Source organism: Pristiophorus japonicus, chromosome 19, assembly GCF_044704955.1.
Source record: "Pristiophorus japonicus isolate sPriJap1 chromosome 19, sPriJap1.hap1, whole genome shotgun sequence".
Taxonomy (NCBI): Eukaryota; Metazoa; Chordata; class Chondrichthyes; family Pristiophoridae; genus Pristiophorus; species Pristiophorus japonicus.
Window position 1 is genome coordinate 99,571,836 of NC_091995.1, and position 23,567 is coordinate 99,595,402.

General features: G+C 42.8%; 1 protein-coding gene across 15 annotated transcripts in view; it reads right to left on the bottom strand.

The window, feature by feature from the left end:
* Window positions 1-23,567, bottom strand: part of LOC139230104 (RNA binding protein fox-1 homolog 1-like) — a 342,858-nt gene that overhangs the window by 75,022 nt on the left and 244,269 nt on the right. The window contains exon 1 of one of the 15 annotated variants that reach the window (XM_070861933.1): window positions 15,887-15,985. The exons of the other annotated variants lie outside the window; for them this stretch is intronic. Within the exon in view, the coding sequence (XP_070718034.1) occupies window positions 15,887-15,913 (27 nt within the window). The 5' untranslated portion in view covers window positions 15,914-15,985. Of the gene's footprint in view, window positions 1-15,886; window positions 15,986-23,567 lie in introns of those variants that run through there. 15 annotated transcript variants of the gene reach the window in all.

Sequence of the window (23,567 nt, forward strand, 5' to 3'; positions counted from 1 at the left end):
ACTAGTCACTGCCTGCCATTCTGAAAAGGACCCGTTTATCCCGACTCTCTGCTTCCTGTCTGCCAACCAGTTCTCTATCCACATCAGTACATTACTCCAATACCATGTGCTTTAATTTTGCACACCAATCTCGTGTGGAACCTTGTCAAAAGCCTTTTGTCAAAAACACCACATCCACTGGTTCTCTCTTGTCCACTCTACTAGTTACATCTCAAAAAATTCCATAAGATTTGACAAGCAGGATTGCCCTTTCATAAATCCATGCTGACTTGGACCGATCCTGTCACTGCTTTCCAAATGTGCTGTTATTTCATCATCTGAGATGTCCTTAACTCTTGACACCGGGCAGGCAACACAGCCTTCGGGACTCACTCTCTCGGCGGTATTATGTCCTGTCGAAGCTTACCCATTACCCATGTTAGGCTGACTGGTGTGCTGTTACCCAATTTATCCCTCTCTTCCTTTTTGAACAGAGGTGTCATATTGGCAACCCACGAATCATCGGATACAGAGACAAGGATGAAAGAAAGATTTTGGTCAGAGCCTCTGCTTCTGCCTCTCTGACTTTCCCCATTCTCGGATGTGGCCATCAGGACCTGGTGACCGTTCTATCGGAATCCCATCAATTTTACAGTACTCCTTCCTTATCTATAATTATCTTATTGCATTGCGCTACTTCCTTCTCTTCTCCCCCTTTCCTTCCCACTACTGTGCTCGTTTGTAAACTCAGAGGCAAAGTTCTCATTTAATACCTGTATCTCCAGCCTTCAGAAGTTCTTTTCCATCTCTATTCAGCCCGAACTTTTCTTCAACTATCCTTTTACCTGTTGTGCATTAAACCTTTACTATATCCCTTTAAGTTATTGCCTGTCCCTTAGGCTTTCTGGTTTCCTTCTTTTTGCTTCCCCACGATTTTCTATTTTCTGCTTGATTTTCCTTTGTATTTCGATTTTACATATTTTGCTGCTCTTTACATTTATTTCAGACCATCGTTTAGCTTTCCTTTAAAGCTGCTTTTAAATTGTTGCTGGTTCATGTAGGTCTTGTGAAGCTGGCTGCAAACAATGTAAACTGCTGGGACTCAGACTTGCAGCTGGGAAGTCCTCTTTTTAGGAAATCTTTCCAGCCACCAATCTTGGTGAGTTCACAGTTTTATATTCACCTTGCAGCTGGTTGGACTTTGGTGGAATCAGAGATACTAGAACAAGTTTCACACAATATAAAAGGAATTAAAATCTTTGTGGGTTTACACCATCACCGTCTACTGGTAGCAAGGCAAGAGCAGTTTAGCTTTTTCTCGGAGTTAACTGAATTAATTTTCTCTAGTGGCTGCTACTTCAGAGATTCACAGTGCAATCATTAAAAAAAAACAGAGCAGGACTATAAGCAGCCGGAAGCAGACAATGTGACCAGTCTCTGATACTCCATTCAACTCTGGCATCATAATCAGCACAACCACCCCTAAACAAGGGATCGATTCTCTCTCTCTCGGTATCCTGGTGAGGGAGGTGGCAATGAAGACGACTTTACACAAAAGGACAACATGCCTTAATCACAGTCATGATTCCTTTACAAAGAAGGAATAGGATTGTAACACAACAATGGACAAAATTACTGAGGGGTTTCCCTCACATCGGATACTCTAAAATTATACTCACTAAATCAAATATCAGACAAATAATTAACAGCAAGTCCATCATAAAAGTGAAACTGTATTTTGCGATGACATCCACTGAAACCAGCGCTAACTGAATTCAGTTAATGTCATGCACAATATTGAAAATGTGTTAAATTTCAAATTGCAGCATGCTAGCCTTTATCTATCCTCACTGCAGTCACTTTTCCTCGTGTAATTACCAGTTCTCATCAGCAATTTTCTGATGGTTTTTTCTTCATCAATCAGTTACGGTAGCATACGCTCAGTGCATCCTGCTTCATTAGCCATCTTGCACTTTTAAGCATCAGCTTGACTCAACTGGTGGCACTCTTGCTTGAGTCAGAAGGTCATGTGTTCAAGCCCCACTCCATGACTTGAGCACATAATCTGGACTGCTACTTAATGAGGAACAGAGGGGAAGCTCTAATGTTAGAAGTGCTCTTTCAGATGGCACTATTTGAATTGGAACAGGGATCTCTCCAATGTCTATGTTTCTATGTCCCATTTGCCAACATTTCTCCCAACCAATACCAAAACCGATTAAATGGCTAATTATCTCATGTACTTCTTTTGCAGGAACTTGCTATGTGCAAAATGGCTGCTGTCATCATTGCACTTCAATAGCAATTCATTGGCTGTGAAACATTTTGTGATGTCCTGAATTTGGGATAAAGAATTGTCTAAATACAGGCTATTTTTGCCCTTGGGTCTTAGCACAGTGTCAGGTACAATAGCCTCATTCTGGTCTGCCTCTGAACCAAAACGTGGTGACTCCCTGAACCACGATTCTATGATTCAGGGAGTCACCACTTCAGCTGGGCAACTACAATAGACAACTGCACTTTCCTCACTGTCCTCCCCAAACATAAAAACACTTTGACCTTATACAAAATGGTGTTGATTGGGAAACTCATGTTGACATTGTTAATGGCAATCCTGAAAATAAACAGCCCGACTGCCACGGACTAGTGTTTTACCACTGGAATACCCTGTTCCCCTCAGGGCTGCTAAATGTGTTGAGCCAGCTCCGCGAGTCAGCACGCTTGCATCTCAACTCAAACCGGCACCTTGATACAAGCACACTGATGCACAGAACTGGTTCAATGTCAAATCTCAAACGAACCATTTCAATTTTTTTTTTTTAATTTGCAGAGTTGATTCAAATCATTTTATATTGTCATTTGCCTGCACTCGTCTGTAGGCAATTGGGAGGCAGATTTAGAAAATTACATCTACTACAATATAAATGTAGAAGTGCTGCACGAAGGTTATTTTGGCATTGCTTCTTTCACAATCAATATAAAGGAAAAGGGCCTTGAAATAGTCTTAACAGAACACTGCCAACAATAACAGCAGCAATCGTGCTTAGTGCTGTTTTTCAGAGGCTGAAAATCTGAAGTGTGAATCTTATAAGTGAAAGCCACTTGAAAATGGAAGATAATGTAGAAACCTCATTTATATTACGCAGCAGTCACTGGATGGTGATCAGGATTGGGAATCCTGGCAGTCTGCAAAGTGCAGGGTGCTGAAAACAACTGTGGTGCCTTCTCTACCAATCAGCTTAAATTCACTGACTCAGTATAGATCAGGGGTCAAACCCCAATTGGTTTGTACATAGCTCAGTGCCATACAAGGCGGGGTATTTACCCAGTGATGGGGGAGCAGCAAATTTTATTTATGAAATACTGAAGTTGGATTATTGCCACAATGAGGTTGGATGCATCGAATATTCATTCCGTATCTTGTGCTGTTCATTCTTATTGTGGTGACGTCTTTCTATAGGCCGTTGCCTGGGGTTGGGGGGGGTGGGCGGTGCGTAGAGGAATAGCTTTGTCATATATTTTGCTGGGTCCTCCACTGCCTACGGAACTCCATCTTAGCTGATCTCCTTCTCAGAATAGAGTGTTCCATTAGGACATTGAGGCACTCCAACTGGCAGCTAAAACTCGCCAACAGAAGTTTGACATTTTAATGGTAATTGGAATTGGGTTTCAACTTGATTAAGGCTCTAACCCTTTCTCTGAAAGTCAAAAAATTTACTTTGAGATATTGCTAATACTTACAGCAGAACACAAGTGAAAACAAAAAAAAAGTTTTGTACAGATAGAGTTAACTGCAGCAATGGTAAAGACATTCAGAGCATTTGCCAAAGGCTAATGAAAAACACATTTCAGCATGCGTCATGCACAACTTTCCACTGCTGCAGTAGATTCACTTCCAAGATGTCTGGAGCCCTCATTATTAAATGCTAAATCTTCTCTGCACAGTACTTCATTTTACAGATATCAGCAATTTATTTGCACTGTTTTATTAATGGGTGTTTCTATTTTATTAATGTTAGAGTCAGGTATATCCAAGAAGGAATGGTTAAATATATCACATCTTCCCCTTCTAATGAGGATTTTAGGCTTCATTACTCACCATTTTACAATATATTTTACAGTCTTGTGGCAGGTATCAGCCACGCACTACTTTTGCAACCAAGTACAGTAATCCTGTGCCATCATAACTCACAGAAAAAAGTTACACTTTGTTGGAAAAAGCTGCATTAAACTTTCCAAAGCAAACAATTTTTCAGTGATCCACAATTCCTAATTAATCCATTTTAATAACTCCAGACTAAAAGGGCGGACCGAGTAAGAGAGGGGCAGATCTGAAATATTTAGGGGGTGAAATTGCTCTTAGTGGGAAATTGGGAAGGGCAGTTCGATTTATCCGGAAATTTACCGCCCGGTGGGAGTCAGCGGGAAGAGCCGATAAATGTAACTAAATAGCCGGCTCGTTAACTCCGACACCGCCTCCCAGCACTTTGGGCGCTGTTTGAGGCAGTGTAGGGGCGGGTTCGGGTCGGGACCTGGGAGGTGATGACGTGCCGCAACATCCCTTCCCTTCACTTAAAGGGGAGGGACGCTGGGCCACCAGGGAGGATTTCGGCTGGGCCAGTGTCCTGTTGGCGGCCCGGCTGAATCAGTGGCTGCCACTGTCGGCCGACAAAACAAATGGCCGCCGCAGCAGTGCGCCTTCCCTTTAAGGGCGGCTGCACCGCCCAGCCACTGGCAGCTTCCCGCCTCACCAAGCTGTCGGGGGACCGACCGGCGGTGACCGCACTCCCGCGGGGCAGAAAAGGGGTCGCCGCCGGGCGGAAAGGGGTCGGCATGCCGGGCGGGGTGGAAACCCGTTCCCACTGCCCGGGGACAATTGCAGATGGGTCAGCCCCGCCGCCTGCCCCCTGGCAGAAAGGCCTTGCCACCCAGTTACTTAGAGGCGGTAACGGGCCTTAAAGAAGGGGGGCAATTCCCCCCCACACCAATCTCATACTCAGAACTCTGCTATATTCATAGACAAGTGTTCCTAGTTTTGAAAGTCTCCGATTATTCCAAGCAGTTCAATAAATACTTTTCTGCAAATCCTTTTATAGCTCCCTCGCTACGTATTATTCTCAAACACAGGGTTACCAAAAGAGCTGCTGCTAACCCTCTGCCAAGGTAGCATTGAGGTGTAGTAGCAGTCAAAGGATCTCATGCTTTCAGTTTTCTCTACCTGTAATAAACCTCCTGGCTTCTTGACTAAATAATCAGTAAAAGGTAGGCCACAAAAAGAATCAAAACAACACTTACATCCTTCCAGCAGGCTGTGCCACCTCGGTGCCATTTAACCAGACTGGGGTAGTCCTTCAGCCAGCAGCAACCTAGTACTTTGCTCAAGTGGCTACTTTTCATATATGAACCTGCACATTGATGGGCAGCATTCAGTTTGACGGTGAACTTGATTACAACCAAGTCCAACAATACCCTGGCTTAACACCTACTCATCCACTCCAGTGCAGGTTGCTGGATAGTGATCGAAGGTTTTTTTTCCTCCTCTCTAGCCAGGGAACAATGAGGCGAACTGCAGCACTCTTCAAACTCAGCAGAGGCTAGGAATCAACCACTGCACTTTCCAGGGCTGTATGACTCAGTGATCTATCATATAGTGCATTTACTCATCAAGTCTTTATCAGGATGAAGGCGAAGAATGATATTTAACAATCTTACCTTCCTTACTTTGGAGAGTATGTACTTTAATACACCATGTCATTCTATTACAGTTCAGTTTTTCCAAAGAGAAAACATTAGAAGTAACATAGAAACATAGAAAATAGGTGCAGGAGTCGGCCCTTCGAGCCTGCACCACCATTCAATAAGATCATGGCTGATCATTCCCTCAGTATCCCTTTCCTGCTTTCTCTCCATACCCCTTGATCCCTTTAGCCATAAGGGCCATATCTAACTTTCTCTTGAATATATCCAATGAACTGGCATCAACAACTCTCTGCGGTAGGGAATTCCACAGGTTAACAACTCTCTGAGTGAAGATGTTTCTCCTCATCTCAGTCCTAAATGGCTTACCCCTTATCCTAAGACTGTGTCCCCTGGTTCTGGATTTCCCCAACATTGGGAACATTCTTCCTGCATCTAACCTATCCAGTCCCGTCAGAATTTTATATGTTTCTATGAGATGAAGTAGGCTAGGACGTTTCGGTATTATGGAAATATACCTTCCACTATCTATTATCAATACCCATATTGTCCTGACTCATCGTGTACGTCTTTACTTATCTTCTCACCTAATTTGCATATGCAATTCAACCTTCAAAAGTATGAAGAAAACGATCTTGGTTAGAATTTGTAGGTCTGAACAGAAACAGCTCACTTCCAATAACTGCCGCCTTTCAACCAACAGCGTTCAATATTTTGTTCAAGCCTGAAGTCAGATTTGATCACCTTTGTCTAAAGAAATACAACCCACTTTGATGTATTTGACTCGACCAGCCCTCTGCATTTCAATGAGGTTGTGATTTGCCCCATTCTGCTCTATCATAAATCTCATTCCTAGTATTTCCCCAAACAGCATAAAATGTTACATTTACACAGAAACGTGGTCGTTTCTTTCATCTAAAGTAAGAGATCCATCATATTTTGGACCACTTTTCTCACAGGAAACTAACCAGATGTTTATAGCTTTCACTATGACAAAGACCACTGAAGTTTGCAATGCTTGCTCACCTACTTCATTCAGCCCAGCCACTTCATCTTGTAACTCATTTATAATGTGCTGCCACATTATCGAGTCGCCCCCAGGCTAGATCCAAGACCGCCCCATCCTCTGTCATCAAACTACAGTATGCGGACGACGCTTGCGTCTGCACACAGAGGCCGACCTCCAAGCCATCGTCAACATCTTCACCAAGGTGTATGAAAGCATGGGCCTTAAACTAAACATCCGTAAGACAAAAGTCCTCCACCAACCTGACCCCACCACACAGCACTACCGCCCCCCCGCGCAGCAAAATCCATGGTGTGGCCTTGGACAACATGGACCACTTTCCATACCTTGGGAACCTATCAGCAAGGGCAGACATCGACGACGAGGTCCAATACCCCCCCTAGTGCGCCAGCGCAGCCTTTGGTCACCTGAGGAAGAGAGTGTTCGAAGACCAGGCCCTCAAATCTGGCACCAAGCTTATGGTCTACAGGGCTGTAGTGATACCCGCCATCCTGTATGGCTCAGAGACGTGGACCATATACAGTAGACACCTCAAATCGCTGGAGAAATACCAACAATGTCTCTGCAGGATAGACGCAGCAACATCAGCGTTCTCGATCAGGCCAACATCCCCAGCATCAAAGCACTGACCACACTCGACCAGCTACATTGGGCGGGCCACATTGTCAGCATGCCTGACACAAGACTCCCAAAGCAAGGACTTTATTCTGAACTCCTACACGGCAAGCGATCCCCAGGTGGACAGAGGAAATGTTTCAAGGACACCCATCAAAACCTTCTTGATAAAGTGCAACATCCCCGACACCTGGGAGTCCCTGGCCAAAGACCACCCTAAGTGGAGGAAGAGCATCCAGGAGGGCGCTGAGCCTCATCGCCGAGAGCATGCAGAAATCAAGCGCAGGCAGCGGAAGGAGCATGTGGCAAACCAGTCCCACCCACCCTTTCCTTCAACCACTGCCTGTCCCACCTGTGACAGAGACTAATTCCCATATTGGACTGACTTTGAAAACTCTGAGTGGAAGCAAGTCTTTCTCGATTTCGAGGGGCTGCCTATGACGATAACTGCCACATTAGAATGTGACCGTGTGCGCAGAGGCGCCAGCTATGGTTGGTGAATCCACCTCAGACTGCCAGAATATTTAATCAGGAGTGAGAAGATTGCAATGGCTTCTGCCAATCTTTATGCCTCACCAGCCAGTCAAGCAATTGCAGTTCAATTACTTTGTGATTTCTTGTATGGTTTGAACAGGGAGTTGAACATATTTCTTTTTGAAAAATAAAAGTTACATTTAAAAAAATATATATTTCAACTAAATACATGTGTACTACCAATGATTCAGATTTGAACAATCTAAATGTTATCCTATTTTCCCCAAGTCCCGACTGTAGAAGGATAGGACTGCGTGAATGCTGAATACGGTTGTGTACAACCAGCCAAGACTAGCAATTTATCATCAAGGGGGAAGGCGCGGAGGAAATGTTAGCCAGGGCTGCAATTTGAAGCCAGTCTCTCAGCAGCAGTGTAGAAATGCCTACACCACTTCGTCGCCTTCATTCAAGAGGTTTTAAAAACTAAACATATTAATAAACTATTCCTGACAACAGTGCCTCAAACATAGGATTCAGGACTTGATTTTCTAGGGTAATGAAAGGATCAAATCCAAACCTACTCAGTAACTACAAGGTTAGCTACGTTTTAACTGCAATTCAGTTTGTTCAGGATGACTGGTTTTTCCATGCAACTGAACTAACAGAACTCAATGGTTTACGGAAAATGTAACTGAGGGGGCCGATTCCAACTGGATGAAAGGGAGAAAAGCGCCATGAACCTTTCCATTCTCCCAATCTGGATCTATCTTCAGAACCATTTATGTTTATATCTGACTGATCCCAGCATCCCAGAGGCTCAGACGGAGCTGAATGATAATTGTATTCAGACATGAGTAAGTAGTCTGGGATGGATTTGCTCCGCTGGGAATGTTAACACTGCTGCTACACACATCTGTGAAACCTTTTTCTGAAACAAATGCATAATAATTATCCAAAGCTGAAACAGCCACTTTCTAATGAGTGGATAGCGAATACACAGTCAGTTTCATCAATTCTTTTAACCATACTTTCTCCTCCCTAGACCCAGGACTCTTCGCTTCTACAGATGCAGGAGGATGGAATCATCCCTTCTCAATCCTAATTTGGAATTAGTAAAAAAGCGGCAAGGACTAACAGAATGTTTTCTCTCACCACCGCAGAAGCTGCTGTTTCCTTCTGCGAACCAGCTTGTGACCCAGGTGAACAATTGACAGCTGAAGCTAGAAAGTTCAAATGACATCCCGCCCGTGCTTTTAACCCTCTAGTTTGAAGCCGATGAGGCCACAGATTGCAAGATGCCACTAATATCTTTGACAATACAGTCCAGTGGAAACTTGCCACTCCGCTAGAATCGCATGAATTTCAAAAGGACAATAACTGAATTTTTTTTCTAAATAGCAAATCAGAAACTTTAACTCGATGCTATATTTTGTTTTCTTTCCCACTGTTTTTTCTGGTGTTAAATTGAAGTGGAGAAGGAAGGCAGGTAAAGGAAATGTTAAATGTGTCTGTTAGAAGTAATGTGTAAACAGCAACATACTAGGAGAGGGCTGTGTTCAAACAAGTCAACACTGCTCGCTCCGCCCCTTTGTAGATCTGACCAAAGTTGAAAATCCTGAAATATAAACAGCTCATTTTTTATAAAAGGGACATCATTCAAGTACTACCCAGCCTGTTTTAGCCTCAAAAGGAAAACAAGACTGAATCTCTTCACGTCCCTCGAGTGATGCTGCCAGCAAACTGCATATGGTTTACTTTCCCTCGAACAGAAATGTTCCGAATGGTATCAGGGATACATTTCTCCGACATAAATTCAGCTGCTGCTGTACAACTTGATTAGGAACCAGTTTCTCATGTTCAGGGGACTCTTCATAAAAAGGTGAAGCGTTTATTACTCGTTTACAAACTAAAGAGAAAATGTAAATCGAATTAAGGTACATCACAGCACTGTCATTTTTTACCATTTGTTCTTGGCATATGGGTGATACTGACAAGGCAGTGTCATGCCAGTGTTACTGCCCGCCCCCAGTTTCCCCGAAGACATTCAAATTCAACCATATATCGTGGGACTCGAATCACATGTAGGCCAGACTGGGTAGGAGTGGCCAGTTAGCTTCCCTGAAGGACATTCGTGAACCAGTCGAATTGAATTTGATAATGTGGTGGGATTTGAACTCAACCTCTGGGTTACTTGTCCAGCAGTGCAACCACGAGGCTAATGTACCCTGTTGAGAAAAATGACACAGCATTCTTCTCCCTTCCCAAGCAAAAATCTTTTCAAATCATTTCTTTATGAAGATAATTTCCCTTTAATATCAGGGAAATAAATCAACTCTGATTCTGTTCTCCAAGGATGAATGATCATCACCTCAGTACTGGAGACCATTCGGACATCACTGCTGGAATCTATCCCGGGCTGTTCGGAACACCATGACGAGCGGAACGTAGTGCCTGCCTTTAACTGGATGTCGAACTTATCAACAGCATGGTTGCCCTGCTTAAACCACATCCCCTGCAGACAAATTAGAATCCTGGAATGATGCAGTATAGAAGGATGCCATTCGGCCCATCGTGCCTGTGCCGGCTCTTTGAAAGAGTGATCCAATTAGTCCGCTCACCCACTCTTTCCCCTGCAATTGTTTCCCCCTCAAGTATTTATCCAATTCTGTTTTGAAAGTTACTATTGAATCTGCCTTGACCACAGCTAGGATGAATCCACTGTGCCACTGGCGTGATGTTGACAAACTGCTTGAAACAGCAACATTTAAAGTTACCATTTATGCAACGTGCTTCCTTTCACAAGCTGAATTTCCCTGGAACATTAGAAAGAGAATTCACCACCATTTCTAAGAGATCCTATTGGTAGGCTGGCGGACCAGATCCAGGTCTCTTTAATCCCTCACTCAGAAGTAAAAAATGGTTAGGTTGCTCATCATACCTTTATTATTACAGTAACCTAAAACACCTCAATAATTGGTCATTTACAGTATTGTGGGACTAATTAGACAGCTCTGTCAAAGAGCTGGCACAGGCACATTGGGCCGAATGTTGCATGATTCTATGACTCTAATGACTAGATTGGCAATCCTATGTTCATTCAGTAACTTTCTGGTAATGGCTTGTAAATAAAGAAATACACAGCCCAACACAGATACCATTAGGAACACTATACTTCAATGTTTCATATCAAGTGCATTTCAATTCTACTGTGTTATCTTGCTCTCACCTCTAGAACCAGAGGTTATGGGTTCAAGTCCCATCCATTATCTAGATTGACACCACAGTACTGAGGGAGTGTTAAATTGTCAGAGGTGCTGCCCTTCAGCTAGGAAGTTAAACCAAGGCGCCATATACCTGTTCAGGTAACCTCAACCACCAAAAAACAGATTAACTGCTTACTCATCTCACTGCTGTTTGTAAAACCTTCCTGTATATAAAATTTTCCCATATAATAGTTATTGCACTTCAAAATAATTCACTGTATGTGAAGCACTTTGCAATGTTTAAGAGTTGTAATAAAGAACTATAAAAGCAGAGTGTTCTCGGATTAAAATAGGAAATTTCAGATATGGCACCAAAAACCTAGAACTGAGGGGTTATAGCCATCAGCAGAGATTGAAGAGGCTGGCGCTCTTTTTCCTAGAAAGGAGAAAGCTGAGGGGTGGCCTGATATAGAGTTCTTTAAGGTTAGGAAGGGGTTTTATAGGCAAGAGAGAGAAAATATTTTGGTTTGTTGGTAATCAAAAACTAGGGATCATAAATATAAGATAGTCGCTCATAAATCCAATATGGAATTCAGGAGAAACTCCTTTACCCAGACAGCGGTTAGAATGTGAAACTTGCTACAACATGGAGTAGTTGAGACGAACAGCATGGATGCATTTGAAGGGAAGCTAGGTAAGTGCACAAGGGAGAAAGGTATGGAAGGTTAATGCTGATAAGGTTAAATAATGTAGAGTAGGAGGAGGCTCGTGTAGAGCATAAACACCGGCATAGACCAGTTGGGCTGAACGGCCCGTTCTGTGCTGTAAATTCCATGTAATTATTTTACTAAGTACCTGAGGTTTGCCAGCACTTCAAAATTATTTTCCGCCTTCATCTTTTGCCCTACCTGTATGCAATCTGCATAATAGCAATTCCAATAACTAAGTGGGCTGAAGTTGCTGCATCATTGACACTGTACAGCTTTTCTACAGGCTGTGTATACGCAATGACTTGGTTTCAAATGAGCAAAACATACCAAAGAGGTAAGCTACAACCATTTTACTTGGCAACACCAAAATTCGAATGACGGTGCAAGCACTTGAAATATTTCTCTAATGCAGGAATCCATTCGAAGCACTTTGCAAAGACATACATCTTCGGTTGAATAACTTATTACACCTGGGACCTCTGCAGACTGAACAGTGCAGGGATTTCATACTGTTCATTGTATACAACACATTGCGGCTAAAAGTTAGGTGTTTTTAAAAAAACTTAATCTACTTGCTTTGTTTTAAATGGAGAGAGACAAATATCTACATGGGCTCAGTTGAGACTTTTAAAAATTTCTCTAACCTGCAACCAATTTGTTTAAAATAAGATTATGCAAGTCTTTCAAAAGACCTACCAAAAGCCGAGACTGCAGCAGATTTCAGTCTGTTGCCTGATAGATAAAGGCACTGCCTGCTGTAGCAGTCACACAGACTTGAAAATCCCAGGATCCATCCCAGTCTCAATGGGCTTCAATGGCTCTAGTGTAGGAACAGAAAAGAAAGCAGGGAGGCAGGTGGAGGGAATCAGCCCAAGTTCCCTCTCCTGATTGTTATTTAGTAACCTCTGTTGGAACATTCCTGTGGGGTTGGAAGATAAGGACAGGATCTGATTTGTCATTGGCGCCTTGCACGGTTGGATAGTTGGGATATATTCACTGAATGCATCAGGATTCTCATCTCCACTCTCAAGCAAATCCAGCACCAACTAGGAGTTGCACTGAAGTTCTTTTGGCCCACCTCCCGGGCTGTAGGACTAGTGATCTCCATGGGAGGAAGGAGAGGGAGAGGTTGGGTTGTAGGAACCGTGCCCTGATCCTTGATGTGTTTACATGGATTGTGATATTGTACCTATTGCTCTTGTCATTGCACCTCTTGATCAGACTGCTAGGAAGCGCACCAGAGCAGCATGGCTAATCTTTCTTCTTCCTGTTCTCTAAATTAGCAACGGTAAGGCAGAGTGGAAACTCATTAGTGTGTGTAGAAAACTGCAAACAAACCTCCTACAATTCAATAAGGCAGCATGATGGGAGTGCCAATTGAGTGCCCCACCATCTCTCCTGGATTATCTAATTTTAACAAAAGAACACAGTACCTTCATTAAGCAATTCACAAATAATTAAGGAGCATTTTGACAAAGGTATATGGTATAAATCATTCCTTTCAATGCACACCTCAACTGTGCTAAGCAGATTAATGTGACAAATGTTCTTAATATAAATGTGATGGAAAGATTGTAGATTTCAACATGTGCCCTCCCCACAACAACCCCCACCCCCCCCCACTCGACAAGAATTTGAGTTAATATCTCCAAGTACAGTAAGCATGGGACAGAAATATTATTTTGATAAATTCAGGAATAGCATAATTATTGAGATACATAACTTTGATTTTATTTAACTGTACTTGAAGCAGTATCAGGTTTGAAACGCCCCAAAAATCAGTTTTCTGGGATAGTATTTTGTCACCTCACTAGCTGTTTCACAACCCATCTGAACACTGCCTAATCTTATATTGAGCCACTCCCCAGAAAAGCTGTGGACAAAATAAGCTGGCATCCAACAGAAGAGAAAGCTCAAACAAAACTGAGCCATGTAAATATTCAGCAATCAGCATATAGTAAGGAAATGAAAACATTAAGTCTACTTATCAATCACAGGTAAATGCACACATTGTACCGTTATCTATCTGAAAACTAGACAAAAGCACAGCTGCACCTTTTGACCAAGTACCATCCAAGGATTGCTTCCCTCTGAGGCTTAAGCCAAATCCTGTGCACATTATCTGACAGTTAACTGGACCAGCATCAATCATTCATTTCAACTGCAGCATTTCCAAAGGAGTCCTTAAAAAGATACTAAAATGTTCCTTTAAAATGGACAGATTTTACTCATGTAACATGACCAAGGGGAAGAATTGCTCCAGCTGTTAAGTGTAGCAAAATGCTTAAAACGTTTGTTTTGAATGTACTTAGAATGTTGCTCCAATAACAATGAAATCAATGCTTCCCCTCTCATTAGTAATTTTCTTTCTAGTTTTCTCCTGTTCTGAAAGGCTGAATCTTGCAGGGGTTTAACTTCCCCTATGCGAGCAGCCTTTAATATAGCTCTGAAGTGTCCATTCTTCATGTGTGATCCTAGATAGTAGGTGTTAGCAGGCTATTCAACTGTGGAGAGCTATGATCGCCTTGCCCAACACATGCAATTTCCAACAAGGATCACTGAATAGCAATCAGATGTGGGAACCTTCCTGATCATTCTTAAAGCTGATACCTGGAAACCCCATCGTGCATGTAAAACATGCAGGTATAATGAAATACATTTGACTGCATTTTATATATGTATACTGGTTTCACAGTTTATATGAATCTTTTTTAAAAACTCATGCTTTAAGGTCTGAATTTAAAGTCACCTTGAGCCGGTTGCAATTTAAATCAGTCACTACATTGCTCAGTTTGAACAATGGGTAAAATCTTTCACATGGGATATGCAATGAATTACAAATGACGTGAAACTGAACAAAAGCTCAACCACAATTCTAGGGTGGAGGGATCATAATGAGTTACATTAAATTCAAAAATATTCCTCGACATAACTAGAATTTTAATATCTGAAATTAAAATCCCTTTTCTTTCAAACAATGTAAAAATGACTTAATAATTCTCAGTTAACAGAGGTAGTGTATGCAGAGATGGCTGCGTTTTGTTGCAAATGCTGTTTTCTTTCATTAAAGCCCTTTATCAGCAGGCTCCTTTCTGAAGCACTGGATAAAATACCTCCAAAACCATGTTCCCCAGATTGCAGAAGGCATTGTTGTTGCTTCTTTGTGCAAATGATGAAATAACATGCAAGTGTCTGCAGAAAGTGTTAGGAAAACAACCAATACTGCTTCCCAAAAATTATGAAACTGCATTAAATTAAATCTCAGTATTCAGAGGTTAATAGCTTCAGTCTGAATCTTCAAGTACAATGGCTCCTGTAAATAAATATATTTTTTGAAACCCCAGCTGATACCTTTTGTTTGCTAAAGATCAGAAGGGAAATGGCCTACACCCAACTTGCTCAATAAAACCCCACATTTACTGGACAGGTATATGACATTAAAAAGAACAAGGGGTTACCAAATCAACTCAAAATGTTTCATACATGTATGTGTTGCAGTCTTCTCAGTGACTCCAATCTTTTATGAACTCAAAATATGAATATAAAGATGGGAGCTGCCTACCTTTAAATGCTTGGACCCTATGGAGTTCTTTGGCAGGAAGACTGATTCGGAACAGATAGGCTGTTTTCGTTCATTCAGAGCGTATGGCACACTGACTATGGTTCTCTACATTTCTGCTCAACAGAATTGCTGGAAACGCACAGAATAGACTATACATGTACTAACACGAGAAGCAAATTCAGCATGGAGAGGGTTAAATATCCTGTGCTTTGTCTCGATGACTGCAGTATACAGACAAGGAGAAAGGGTTCCTTAAATAAATAGACCGCTGAACCTCCGATTTTGCACAGCACCAAACCATCTGTGTATTTTACTGTACCATTCAGCCCAGTCTGTTGAAACGATTCCAGTTTTCGGTAACTTGATCACAGAGACTGATTTATTTTTGAAAGGTTAGATTTTCTGGTGTATTTTACAAGCCTTGACGGTCGAGGATATGGAAAGCACAAGGAATGCAAGCAGCCTCCCCGATAACCAGCAGAACGAACAGAGCTCGGCAGACAATAGAAGCAATGATTCATTCAGTACAAATACAAACTGCACAGCACAGGCACATGGCTCAACTCACACTTTCTACAAACATTTACAGACAATAGCAGCTTAAAACAGTAAGGTGTACCTGTGAAACCATCGCCTTTCTCTCCATAAACCAAGTAAAGCAAATGTGAGTAATCCCTGTTTTAGCTTGACTTTCCGACACAGATTGCACAGATTCGCCCCTCTCTTTTCTCTCCTGTTATCTCCCCTACAGCAACTCCCAGATCTTGGCCAGATGGCTCGTGCGGGCTCCGCCTTGCATGCCATGGGCTATTAATCACAACTAACCACTCCCCCCACTGTCTCCGAACCCGATACCTGATCCTCACTGAAAGAAAAAGCTGCAAAGCCAGCCCAATGTCTGCACTCTCCCAGCACTCCCTGAGGTGAATTCAGACGGCCCTTCCACACGCAGCTGCTTAGTATGCCAAGGCTAGATATTTTAGATTTAACATCTTGCCTACCTTTTGGGAAAAATACATGTGCTTTTCTCATTTAAGACTCGAGGTTTTTCCTTCCTCAGAAAGTTATCTGACAGATTTCTCCAATTTATTTTTTAATCTCTTGATGATTGAAACAATTCAGAGATACAGGACTGAGCAGATGCCAGGGACCTTTTCCAAACGCAACTTATTTTAAAAGGTACTCGAACAAAGAGCAGTTCTTCAAAGCACCTCATGGATGGCCACTTACTGTACAATGGACTGCTTTGGGCTGTTAACTCAAATCCGAGCTCCAAACCCACAATCACATTGAAATGGCTCGAAAGGACAAAAAGTTATAATAGTCTCAGTCCATGTTGGGGGGTGGAGGGGAGGGGCGAGAGAAGGCTATTTTCCCCCCAGTCCTGCACTGCACATATTACAATGAGCACCCTTAAAGAAAAGACAGACTTGCATTTATATAGCGCCTCATTTCTATGAGCATACTGAGTTTACATCTTCTGCAATTCTGGCCCTTGATTAACTGCTTTAAAAAAATTAAGCGTCAAATTTGAAGCTGCAAAATCCAGACGTTCTCCTCTTGGCAGTATTTGGTTCCGGCCAGCCATCAGCAATACCTCCCCAAGAGGCAATTTTCCCAGTGTAAACCTAGACAATGCAAGTCAGCAGGATATTTAAACATGGGGGCATCAGAAGTGATTCTGCACTCACCCACAGGGGTCACTGGATACCAATTAGGAACAGAAATGCCAGCTGATTCCCTCCCTCAAGCCCAGACGCACGAGATCATCGAAACATAGAAAATAGGTGCAGGAGTAGGCCATTCGGCCCTTCGAGCCTGCACCACCATTCAATAAGATCATGGCTGATCATTCCCTCAGTACCCCTTTCCTGTTTTCTCTCCATACCCCTTGATCCCCTTAGCCATAAGGGCCATATCTAACTCCCCCTTGAATATATCCAATGAACTGGCATCAACAACTCTGTGGTAGAGAATTCCACAGGTTAACAACTCTCTGAGTGAAGAAGTTTCTCCTCATCTCAGTCCTAAATGGCTTACCCCTTATCCTTAAGACTGTGACCCCTGGTTCTGGACTCTCCCAACATTGGGAACATTCTTCCTGCATCTAACCTGTCTAGTCCTGTCAGAATTTTGTGTGTTTCTATGAGATCCCCTCTCATTCTTCTAAACTCCAGTGAATAAAGGCCCAGTCGATCCAGTCTCTCCTCATATGTCAGTCCAGCCATCCCAGGAATTAATCTGGTGAACCTTCGCTGCACTCCCTCAATAGCAAGAACGTCCATCCTCAGATTAGGAGACCAAAACTGAACACAATATTCCAGGTGAGGCCTCACCAAGGCCCTGTACAGCTGCAGCAAGACCTCCCTGCTCCTACACTCAAATCCCCTAGCTATGAAGGCCAACATGCCATTTGCCTTCTTCACCGCCTACTGTACCTGCATACCTACCATCAATGACTGATGTACCATGACACCCAGGTCTCGTTGCACCTCCCCCTTTCCTAATCTGCTGCCATTCAGATAATATTCTGCCTTCATGTTTTTGCCACCAAAGTGGATAACCTCACATTTATCCACATTATACTGCATCTGCCATGCATTTGCCCACTCACCTAACCTGTCCAAGTCACCCTGCAGTCTCTTAGCATCCTCCTCACAGCTCACACCACCACCCAAGCTTAGTGTCATCTACAAACTTGGAGATATTACTCTCAATTCCTTCATCTAAATCATTGATGTATATTGTAAAGAGCTGGGGTCCCAGCACTGAGCCCTGCGGCACCTCACCAGTCACTGCCTGCCATTTTGAAAAGGACCCGTTTATCCCGACCCTCTGCTTCCTGCTTGCCAACCAGTTCTGTATCCACGTCAATACATTATCCCCAATACCATGTGCTTTAATTGTGCACACCAATCTCTTGTGTGGGACCTTGTCAAAAGCCTTTTGAAAGTCCAAATACACCACATCCACTGGTTCTCCCTTGTCCACTCTGCTAGTTACATCCTCAAAAAATTCCAGAAGATTTGTCAAGCATGATTTCCCTTTCATAAATCCATGCTGACTTGGACCGATCATGTCACTGCTTTCCAAATGCGCTGCTATTTCATCTTTAATAATTGATTCCATAATTTTCCCCACTACTGATGTCAGGCTAACCGGTCTATAATTTCTCGTTTTCCCTCTCCCTCCTTTTTTAAAAAGTGGTGTTGCATTAGCTACTCTCCAGTCCATAATAACTGATCCAGAGTCGATAGACTGTTGGAAAATGATCACCAGTGCATCCACTATTTCTAGGGCAACTTCGTTAAGTACTCTGGGATGCAGACTATCAGACCCTGGAGATTTATCGGCATTCGATCTCATCAATTTCCTTAACACAATTTCCCGACTAATAAGGATTTCCTTCAGTTCCCCCTTCTCACTCGACCCTCGGTCCCCTAGTATTTCCGGAAGGTTATTTGTGTCTTCCTTCGTGAAGACAGAACCAAAGTATTTGTTCAACTGGTCTGCCATTTCTTTGTTCCCCATTATAAATTCACCTGATTCTGACTGCAAGGGACCTACGTTTGTTTTCACTAATCTTTTCCTCTTCACATATCTATAGAAGCTTTTGCAGTCAGTTTTTATGTTCCCAGCAAGCTTCCTCTCATATTCTATTCTCCCCTTCCTAATTAAACCCTTTGTCCTCCTCTGCTGAATTCTAAATTTTTCCTAGTCCTCATGTTTGCTGTTTTTTCTGGCCAATTTATATGCCTCTTCCTTGGATTTAACACTATCCCTAATTTCCCTCATTAGCCATGGTTGAGCCACCTATCCGTTGTATTTTTACTTTAGACAGGGATGTACAATTGTTGAAGTTCATCCATATGATCTTTAAATGTTTGCCATTGCCTATCCACCGTCAACCCTTTAAGTATCTTTCACCAGTCTATTCTAGTCAATTCACATCTCATACCATCGAAGTTACCTTTCTTAAGTTCAGGACCCTAGTCTCTGAATTAACCGTTTCTCCTTCTTAATAAAGAATTCTACCATATTATGGTCACTCGTCCCCAAGGGGCCTCGCACAAGATCCTTTCTCATTACACATCACCCAGTCTAGGAAGTTCCTCGGCATATTGGTCTAGAAAACTATCCCTAATACACTCCAGGAAATCCTCCTCCAGTTTGGTTCGCCCAATCTATATGTAGATTAAAGTCGCCCAGGATAACTGCTGTACCTTAATTGCACGCATCCGTAATTTCTTGTTTGATGCTGTCCCCAACCTCACTATTACTGTTTGGTGGTCTGTACACAACTCCCACTAGTGGTTTCTGGCCTTTGGTATTCCGCAGCTCTACCCATACAGATTCCACATCATCCAAGCTAATGTCCTTCCTTACTATTGCGTTAATTTCTTCTTTAACCAGCAACACTACTCCACCTCCTTTTCCTTTCTGTCTATCCTTCCTGATTGACAGGACCCCAATATTTACAGGTGATTGAATGGTGCTGGACTTTCCCAGCTGCATGGTGAGTTAAGGAATACAGAAAGAAGCTTGAGGAATATCAATATTAACACAAAGTTTTTACAATTATATTAGAAGAAAAAGAGGAGTCAAGGCTAACGTGGGCATATTAAAAGCAGATGCGGGTAATATTGCAAATGAAAATAAGGAAATGGCAGATATGTTGAATAATTACTGTGTGTCAGTCTTCACAGTAGAGGACGAGGATAATTTACCTGACACTCCAAGGAAACTAATAATGAATCAAGGATTGGAACTCACTAATGTTAACGTAAGCAAGAAAACCGTGTTAGAAATTATAATGGCACTAAAGACTGACAAATCCCGAGGTCCTGATGATACTCCCCCCACCCTCTCCCCCCCTCCCCTTCTCCTCCCCCCCCCTCCTTCCCCTCCTCCCCTCCCCTCCCCTCCCTCCCCCAACAGGATTTTAAAGGAAGTAGGTGAGGAATTGCAGATGGTTTAGCCATAATCTTCCAAATCTCTTTCGATTCAGGAATTGTCCTTTTAGATTGGAAAATTGCAAATGCACTCCATTATTTAAGATGAGAGAGATAAACCAGGAAATTACAGACCTGGTAGTCAAGCATCTATTGTGGGGAAGTTATTGGAATCTATAACTAAGGGGGATGACTGAGCACTTGGAGAAATTGGAACTGATTAGAGAAAGCCAACATGGATTTATAAAGAGTAGGTCATGTCGAACAAACCTCATTTTTGAGAAAGTAACTGAAGTAGTATTCAGAGGAATATCTAAGGATGTAGCTTAGAAGTACTTCCAGAAGACATTCAATAAGATTCCACAGAAGAGTCAGTTAGCTAAAATGAAATCTCATGGGATTGAAGGCAAACTATTGACCTGATTATGAGATTGGTTAGACGGTAGAAGACAGAGAAGGGATAATGGGTATGTACTCAACTTTGAAGAAAGTGACTAGTGGTATCCCACAAGGATCTCTGCTGTAGCATCAACTATTCACCATATTTATTCATGACTTGGATAACACCAGAGAGCCATATATCCAAGTTCACCGATGATGCAAAGATTGGTGGCATGGTAAGTAGTGTAAACGGTAACTAACATTACAAAGAGACATTGGTTGATTAAGTGAATGGGTAAAACTGTGTAAGATGGATTTCAATGCAGGCAAATTTGGTCCGAAAAAGATAGATCTGATTTTTTTTTTAAATGGTGAAAAACTAGGAACAGTGGAGGTCCAAAGAGATTTAGGGGGTCCATGTACACAGATCACTAAAAAGTAGTCAGATACAAATAATAAAAAATGCTAATAGAATTGTAGAGGGCTAGAATGCAATGGGGAGGATGTTTGCTACAGCTACACAAAGCCCTGGTGAGACTACATTTGCACTACTGTTCACAGTTCTCGGCATCACACTTTAGGAAGGATATATTGGCCTTGGAAGGAGTACAGAGCAGTCACCAGAATGTTACCAGGGCTTCAAGGGTTAGATTATGAGGAGAGATTACATAAAATAGATGATGTATGAAAATTAGATTCTGTCGGTCCCTGTCCAACCTTACCAGGATGATCCAGTATGAGCTCTGAAAAGGGTTACTTGTGATCGGAGAAGTAGGACAACCAACAGTCAATTGGTTTTGCCAAACGACAGCAACAACACTGTGCAGATCATATAAATTCTCTGAAAAAAAATTATCTAATCATAGCCAGAAAATCATCTGCAATGGCTTCTCTTCCCACTCCCACATTGTTACCTCTTGTGTTCCCCCAAGGATCGATCTTGGCCACCTCCTATTTCTCATCTGTATGCTGCCCCTTGGCGATATCATCCGAAAACACAGTCAGTTTCCACATGTACGCTGACGACACCCAGCTCTATCTTGCCACCACTTCTCTCGAACCCTCCATGGCCTCAATTGTCAGACTGCTTGTCCGACATCCAGTACTGATTAGCAGAAATGTTCTCCAATTAAATATTGGGAAAACTGAAGCCATTGTCTTTGGTCACCGCTGCAAACTGCATTCTCCAGCCACCAACTCCATCCCTCTCCCTGGCAACTGTCTGAGGCGGAACCACACTGTTCGCAACCTTGGTGTCATATTTGACATTGAAATGAGATTTTGACCACATATCCGCAGCATATTTTCACCTCGGTAACATTGCCCATCTCAGCTCATCCGTTGCTGAAACCCTCATCCATGCCTTTGTTACCTCTAGACTTGACTACTCCAATGTACTCCTGGCTGCCCTCCCACATTCTGCCCTACGTAAACTTGAGTTTACCCAAAACTCAGCAGCCCATGTCCTAACTCGCACCAAGTCCCGCTCACTCATCACCCCTGTGCGTGCTGACCTACATTGGCTCCCGGTTAAGCTACGCCTCGATTTCAAAATTCTCACCCTTGTTTACAAATCCCTCCATGGCCTCGCCTCCCCGCACCCGCACCCTCCCCCCCCGCCCCATCTCTGTAATCTCCTCCAGACTCACAACCCCCCCCACCCCGACATGTCTGTGCTCCTCAAATTCTGCCCTCTTGAGCATCCCTGATTATAACTGCTCGACAATTGATGGCCGTGCCTTCAGCTGCCTGGGCCCGAAGATCAGGGACTCCCTGCTCACACCTCGCCGCCTCTCTACCTCTCTTTCCTCCTTTAAGATGCTCCTTAAAACCTACCTCTTTGACCAAGCTTTCGGTCATCTGCCATAATTTCTTCTAATGCGCCTCGGGGTCAATTAAAAAAAAAAAATCTTACAACACTTGCGTGATGCGTCTTGGGACGTTTTACTACATTAAAGGCACAATATAAATACAAATTATTGTGTTGTTTAAAAAAAAAGGAAAAATGTATTCAATTAATGCTTCTCTTGTCAATCTCCCCCTTTCCTGAAATCACTGGTGCATGGTTCTAATGGTGCCAGGAACCCCTAGGTATCTTGCCTAAATGCCCATCTTGTATACGCTTAGATGCTAAGCATTGGCAGTCTATTTCTTGCTGGAAGTGAGTATATGTGACCACCAGGGGATGGCAGAGCTGGCAGTGATGTACACAGATACTGTGTTCACACTCCTACACCAAGGTTGACCCTCTGGGGGAGGTAGCACAAATACTTGGAGACTTGGGCAACAATACATTTAAACTCAAACCAATCTTGTAGAGGTCAGCAAACAAGATGCCTTGCCTATGCTGAAAAAATATCTCAGCATCAAGGTCAGACTTAAAGTAGACTCTTATCAACTGGCAAGGACTGAACTTGCAGTTAAATAGATTCCACACCAATGACTGCACTGTGAATGGTGCGCCAGAGTGACAACTGATGCTGAATTCACAAGTCCCTTAAAATATTGGTATTTTATGACCCAATTGTTCTATGGAATTTCTTTCCTCCCCATAAGTGCAAGCAACCTTCTGGTAACTCTCACATTTTTCTTGTGACATGGACAGTGAGCACTGGCAGGTGTTTGGCCATGAAGAGCATTACAGCTGATCCTAATCTTGTCCTAACTGATGTTCACACCATGCGCTTTTCAAGAAGGGTGATTTGGATGGGGAATTCTTGCCCATTGCCCCCCTACCTTAAGGACAATCAGTGGCATCAGTTGCCCTCTCCCCTCCATTGCCACAAATGAAATGAGTTAAATCTGTAGACCAGAAATTGAACCTGGGATATTCCTGTTCAGGATATCACACCAACTATTTATTTACCCAGAGTCCATGGGGCGTCTTAACTTAACCATTTCCACTTTTCCGCTCCATAGAATTGATAAGAACATAAGAAATAGGAGCAGGAGTAGGCCATACGGTCC